Here is a 6,941-nt window from a genome sequence, read left to right as displayed (position 1 = left end):
TGAGGGGCCGGGTAGACTCGGGATCGTAGGACTGGTTAGGACTTTGTTGGGGGCCATGTAGACTCGGTGTTGTAGGTCTGATTAGACGTAATCAGGTCCGGTTAGCCTTAAGTTAGATCTGGTTAGACATAATCAGGTCTTAAGGTAGGTTATGTTTCAAGCCTAATAGGTCGGTTAGGCAAAATTATGCCTAGGGTAAGTCCAATCAGGTTTGTGCGAGAGTCTAGGAGGTCGGTTAGGTAGAAATATACCTTGTGTTAAGTCCAATCAGGTCTGGTCTAGAGTGTGTTAGATCCGTTTAGGTAAGATGTACCTAGGGAGATGTCCGGTTAGACTTGGTTTAAGGTCCACTAGATCGGTTTAGATTGAGTGCCTAGGTTAAGTCCGGTCAGGTCGTGTTCTCTAGGTCTTGTAGGTCTGATTAGGTAGAGACGTACCTAGGTTTAGGACCGATAGACTAGGGTTGGAGCGTGTTTAAGCACGGCTAGGTAGAAATATACCTAGGGTTAAGTCCTCTAGGGTTCGGTCTCATCCCTCGTGTCATGTTACATCACTTCTAGGGTCGGGTAAGTCACTTCCGGGTTGAGTCGGTTTTAGACTCAGGTTTTATCGTCTTAGGATGATGGAGCTAGATATTCTAGCTTGGTATACCCCGAAAGGGGGTATAGTGGAAGGACTAGGGGTCTCCGGCAAACCCGAGAAATCGGGTGCAGGAGTAGGCCAAGGACCAGGTGGAGTGAGTTGTTCCGCGGGTAGGTAGGGACACTACAAGAAGGTGTTGTAGGTCCCGGATGACGAGGTAGGGAGAGTCCGAGGTAGAAGGACATTTTGACCTCGGAGGAGTAACCGAAGATGCTTCGGTTCTCGGTGGTAGGTCAGGAGGTGAGGTCTCCACATTTAGGTGGAGCTTCCTCGGGTAGGATGCTCAGGAGATGGTGTGAGCTGGGAGGTGTCGGGATTTCACCGGGTAGAGACGGTGTAGGTTGGCGCTAGGACACTCCCTCTCGAGGTGGAGCACGTGCACTCACGTGTCTCTTATTCTCGGTGGAGCATCGTAGATGACTAGGAGAGTCTTCACGGGACAAAACCGTGGGACAATCTTAGTTGGCAGGTTAGGGTCCGAGGGTAGAAGTCGCATACTCATAGGTAGTGTAGACTCTACGGGGATCCTGTGCTAGGTATCTAGCAGGTTCGGTGGTATGACTCAGGTTAGTCTCGGGAAAGTCGGGATAGACTTAGGAGACGGGTAGACGTCGGGTGTAATCCTCGGGTTAGCTAGCGGGTATAGTCTTAGACTTTACTAGGAGGGTTAATTAGACGGTCTAGGGAGTCATACAACCGAGGGTAGCGTTCGCCGGTCGGGCGACGCGGGATAGGACTACGGTTCGAGTCCTATCGGGGTGAACGTTCTAACACGTTTACCAAGTGTTTCAGGTAAAGAAAAGCAGGTCGGTGGCGGGATAAGGCGACGAAGCCACGAGGAGTCATCGACGGGAGCTTCATCAAGTTCAAAGGCAGCGACATGTGACTAACTCCGACATCAGGTAAGTGAGGTAAGTCAGGTAAGTTACGCTTTAAATTCCGACGAAAGTCGAGGGATCGACGAAAGTCGATCGGTGCTGGAAACGGCGAACCACTAGTGTTTATTGTTTTTATTTCCGGTTCTCTTTCTCCACCAAGGTGGAGATTGTTGGGCCTTAAGGCCCGTTGTAGGAAGAAAGTGAACCTTCCCTTTGGAAAGGAGGTTTCGGGTTTTAACCCGAAACGCAGCGTTTCATCCTGGGGGTTAATGAAACCCTAATGGGTTTCGGGACTTTGACACGGAGAGAGGCGCGGTGCTCGAGGTGGAGAGAAGAAAGGCGATCGCAGAGGCGATCGTGGGAAGGAGAGGAAGATCGCGACGGAGGAGGAGTTTCCCGGCGATGGAGAAGTTTCTGACCGGGGGCGGTCACCAAAGGTGAGTCGCGGAGTAGGTCGGTAAGTGTCTCGTATCCTGTCTCTTGGTGTTTCTCGGTGAGCCTCCGACCTTGTGTGGAGAGCCACCGCGTGTTATCCCTTCTCTGTTGTTTCCGTTCTATTCTAGTGGATTCGCCGGCACCGTCCGGCCAAGATGTAGGCCCGAGGAAACTCGGTAACCGAACTCGTTAAAACTCCGGTGTCGTTTCTTCTTCTTGCACGAACGAGCGTCGGAGTGGCCGTGAGAACTCGATACCGACTTCACAGTGATGATGATGATTCGTGAATATCATGTCCATGTACTTTTATAACTTAATCAGACAGATTACAAGGAGTTGATTCATAGCTTCTAGAGTTAGAGGCAATGCAAAAACAAAACTCTTTATTCTAAGTTTCTTGTGTCGCAAGTAACGAAAACTTTGGAACTGAATCTCAAGAACGCGAGAACTTCATGCAGATCGGAGGGTTTACTCCGGCGAGTGCAAGCACAGACTCCGGCAAAGTCCACAATCCTTCGCCGCAGATTAGCCCCGACGCCACGGCCGGAACCATAACCTCAGCCTTCTTCCTGTTCATCTTCTCCCAAACGAACACAATCAGTGTCCCGACACACATATCGATCGCAAAGTACGCACCCACCAGAAACGGAACTGCCATCGCGATAGGCAGCGGCATGAATTTCCCGATATTCCGAGGAGCAAAGTCTCGGACGACGTTAACCAGAACCGCAAACGCAAAAAACCCGTAACACATCTGGAGGCAGTGAAGGGGCAGAGCTGAGAAGCCTTGGACTCCAAGAATGGCCATGTTTCGGTATATCAGAGCGTACGGAGCTTTGAATTCGCCCTTAGGGTTTCCGATATCGAAAGCCTTGTAAAACAGGAAGAAACTTAACGGCGTAACCAGACATCCTACGACGGTCCCGACCAATTGGCTCAGAAACATCGCTCTGGGAGATGTATACGTGAAATGGGCCGTCTTGAAATCTTGCATCAGAATGCATGAAACCGACACAACTGATTTGATCAGACCGCATCCTGCCAGTCCAGCCACAACTCCGTTCTCTTTTCCTGTAACTGCGGCTAAGACAAACAAGGCCACTTTACCATAGTTATATGCCATGTTCTGGTCGGTAAGTCCAGCTCCGTAAGCGTTGCAGAAGGCGAGAGACGGCGCAAAGACGTAAGCTACGATGACGTAGTACCATTTCAGCTGCGGAAATATCAGAGGAACGGCTATGGTTGACACGGTCGCGAAACCCACATAGCCTAAGATTCCGATCCACATCGGTATTTTCTCTCTGAGAAAGTTCTCGTCTTGCTTCAGTTCCTCCCGTTTCAACGGATTTTGAGCGGTACCCACTTCAAGATTCGTCCTGTTCTTCAATCTCGATTGGATATTTGCAATTGTGAAGCAGAGGATTTTGGCGAAATTGTAGAGGCCGTCGCCGAGGATGAGTGCCACGGATAAGAAGACCTTGTATCCGTAGATGCTCCTCATGTTGTGTTCGTCGAGATTTTCGGGGAACCAACTTCCTTTGAGCTTATCGAGAAGCGGCCACATTACTCCAAAAGAGAGCACAGCTCCGAGAAGCAGAGAGATATTCACAAGATGAGAACAGATCATTCCTGCACCTACAAAGGTCATGCTGAAATCAAAGTAGAATCTGCAAGAACAATGATTGATGGTCAGGATTCAAACCTTGGGCACTTCCTATAAACACAAAACTGTAGTCCCGATCCATGTTTTCGCTCGAATTCGTGTTCTTGATTTAGAACTGATTCTCTTCTGTTCTTGCAAATACTAACTTTTTTTCAGAACAGATCAATTCTTCTTCAGTTCCGAACAGGAAAGTTACCGTGAAACAGAGGAATTTCATGACGCTTACGTTTGTTTCCAAGCCTGCAAGCCGAAGGTTGGGAACTGAGAGAAGCCGCAATCTTCTTTCCCAGAGAAAAACCACTGGAAAAATCCCCACAAGAAACTCGCCGAGAAATATTTCATGAATCCTCGCACTTGTTTCCTGTCACAGATCACAAACAAAAGTCAGTCACTTTCTCCTATATTTTAGGATCAGATCGCAAACTCGGCGGTATCTGTACTTGGCCTGTGCGTCTCCCTGTGAGTGGAAGCCATTGATGAGTACTGCAGTAGCCAAGCCGCTCGGGTATGTTAACTTCAGGTCCACAATCAAAACCTGCCGAAACAATGATGAAAAGTAACTGAGCAATACATACACGCAGACATAAACCTGTATATGTTTTGTACGGACAGGGATGCGCCTTTCTAAGAGGAATCAGGACAAAGAGGCCGACGAAACAGACGCTCTTCAGAGAGTTGCCTTCCATGTCCGCTCCGGCCAATTCATATGTCTTATGGTTTAATCCCAGAAGATATGAAGCAAACCCACCTGAAGAAGAACCCTAAATACATCAATTTCATGAGCATATATACGAAGAATATCACAACTTAGTATATGAGTTTTTGATGATTAATCAATCTAACTAAAGTGCTTAATCATATCAGTGTCTCTAAACTTTAATGTCATAAAGTACCTGAAGTACGTAGGATGTTTTTTTTATGCAAAAAAGCGAAAAGAATGCAACTTTTTGGTTAAAAAACTTAAAAAAAATCTCATGACCGAGTATTCAATGATGTTAACGGTATGACCAACATGATCGATTACTTGTTTCCCAAGAAAGATCAGACAAAAAAAGAACTGTCTAACCTCCAACAGCGATGCCGTAGCAAGCAACAGCAGATGTCTGGATCATAGTGTTCTCTTGCCTCGTGAAGGGTTTCACGACAAACCCTGATTTCTCGAGAACCTTGGTCCATGTCCGGACGCAGACAAAGGCGAGCAGAGCCGCCGAGCCGTTGAGGTTCGGCACGATCCCCGTCGTCAGATTCAGTTTCGTGGCTATCACGCTGAACACGACCCCGATGACGATGCTCACGAGAATTCCTCTCACTGTTATCTGCCTTGTCCATGGCTCGATCCCTCTTCTCGTCCCTTCTTGATCTTGATCTTGATCTTGTTCTTGTTCTTGATCTTGATCTTGTTCTTGCGGTGACATTCGATTCTTGGACTCTACTTCCATGGCGGTCCTTGTCACACGGTGAAACTCTAGTCTATATCCTCTTCTTGGAGTTTGTGAGAAAAAAAAATAATAATATCGGAACACCCAAGTTGAAATTATCTTTTAACATTTTGTTTTGGTTTGCTTTATAGTATACCGAAGCCATTGAAGTAAACGGAATAAAAAAAAAGGGGAAAAAAATATCATTTTTGGAATATTAAACAATCGGAAAATAAAAAACCATGCAACTCCTTGTCTTCATCTCTTGTTCTGTCCCTTCATTAGGTTTATTTTGGTAATTGCCCTTCTCAAACGCGTTTATTTCAAAAACGCCAAGTTTATGGACACTGGAACATGATCAAGACAGGAAAACGAAAACGCAAACGCAAAACGTGGGTCTTTTGTGTTGGCAATCATATCATAATTCATGACATATAGAAGACTAAGAGGTTGATCCAAGATTCCAAAGGGGCCAAGTGAAGTTTTGGCATCTCGTTCTTGAAGACCATCTAACGTATCGTTGCCTTTTTTCCACTAGATACGCAATGTTCTTATTTTACTGTTTATTAAAATTATTATGCATAGAAAAAATCCCAAAAAAAAAAAATTAACTTTCAATTTTTAATAAAAAAACACTGAATTTTTTATTTTATCAAATAAATATTAAACTTTTTAAGACACTTAACTCTTTTACGATTATCAAAATAAACTAAATGACGTGATATAGTAATATGCAAATATGTCAAATTATTTTACTTAGTTTTTATAATAACAGAAAAAGTGCAGTATTTTTTGATAATCGTAAAAAAATTCGTATATGTTTTTAGATAATTTAAAAAGTTCAGTATTTTTTAGATTCGTTTAAAAAGTTTAATGTTTATTTGATAAAAAAATTCAGGATTTTTTTGTCAAAACTGAAAATTTCAGTTTTTTTTATAGGATTTTCACTTATATATAACATAAGTACGATTGTTAATTATATTATATAGTTTGTTTGTCGTGCCAAAATATATTATTATATACGGGGAAGGAGTAATGGGTCGTTGGCCACCGGCAAGATGTTGAGGGTTCTCCATTTCGAGAGCGATCAGAGTTCAATTTCTGATGCAAGCGCAAGTTAGAGAGAATAATTATATTATTGTTTTGGTTATAAGAATAAGAATAATAATATAAAACAAATAAAAAAAAAATAGATTATATAGATAGGACCACACCTCACCATAATTGTAGGTCCAACATTCACATGTGCAAAGACCTTTTTTTTCTTTTCTTCATAGATCTCATACATTTGTTAAAGATTGAGATTATATAAACCTTTACATATTAGATGGTTACAAAAAATAAACTCCTAATCATTATAAGCATGTTCTTGATTCTTAGGATCTAAATACTCAGTCAAGGTGCTAATAAATCGATTAAACATAAATTGGGTTCGTAGACGATAAGATTATATATGACAAAGAGCATAGATTTCTTCTTCTTTTTTCTTCCACAGAATTTCCTTTTCAGAATAGTATTCTAAGAGATCTATGCAAAGTGTTCTCTCACTGCCACATCCTATTTTATTCGATTATAAATCGAATTGAATATCATATAATTGTGTATAAACCAAACTGTTCTAAAAATTAATCGGATATATTTTTTTTAAAACTAAGGTTATGTGATAGCCTGTATTTTATTTTGAGTTTATTATTCAAGTATTTGGTTTTTGGTTTTTAATTTTTTTAGTATTTGTAAAGCCAAACAAAATGGAGCTTTTGGTTTTTTTAGTTATTTTTTTCACTAAAAAATGGTTTTCCAAGATTTTAGAAAAATAAATTTATAAAATCTTGATTGTCATTTTTGTAGAAATTTGCAGAATGATATTTTTATTGATAACCAAAATAACATTTTTGTAGAAAGAGT

At 42.4% G+C, this 6,941-nt stretch overlaps 1 protein-coding gene across 1 annotated transcript; it reads right to left on the bottom strand.

The window, feature by feature from the left end:
• Positions 1 to 2,232: 2,232 nt before the first annotated feature.
• Positions 2,233 to 5,182, bottom strand: LOC104815242 (metal-nicotianamine transporter YSL1). Its single transcript, XM_010543572.1, has 5 exons — positions 4,685 to 5,182; positions 4,239 to 4,366; positions 4,059 to 4,153; positions 3,845 to 3,979; positions 2,233 to 3,622 (listed from the first exon to the last, which is right to left on the bottom strand). Exons 1-5 carry the CDS (start codon positions 5,055 to 5,057, stop codon positions 2,389 to 2,391), a joined length of 1,965 nt encoding a protein of 654 aa, XP_010541874.1. The 5' UTR covers positions 5,058 to 5,182; the 3' UTR covers positions 2,233 to 2,388.
• Between the last annotated feature and the right edge of the window lie 1,759 nt (positions 5,183 to 6,941).

The sequence above is a fragment of the Tarenaya hassleriana genome, unplaced genomic scaffold, assembly GCF_000463585.1.
Source record: "Tarenaya hassleriana unplaced genomic scaffold, ASM46358v1 Cleome1, whole genome shotgun sequence".
Taxonomy (NCBI): domain Eukaryota; kingdom Viridiplantae; phylum Streptophyta; class Magnoliopsida; order Brassicales; family Cleomaceae; genus Tarenaya; species Tarenaya hassleriana.
This window is presented reverse-complemented; position numbering and strand designations above follow the sequence as displayed.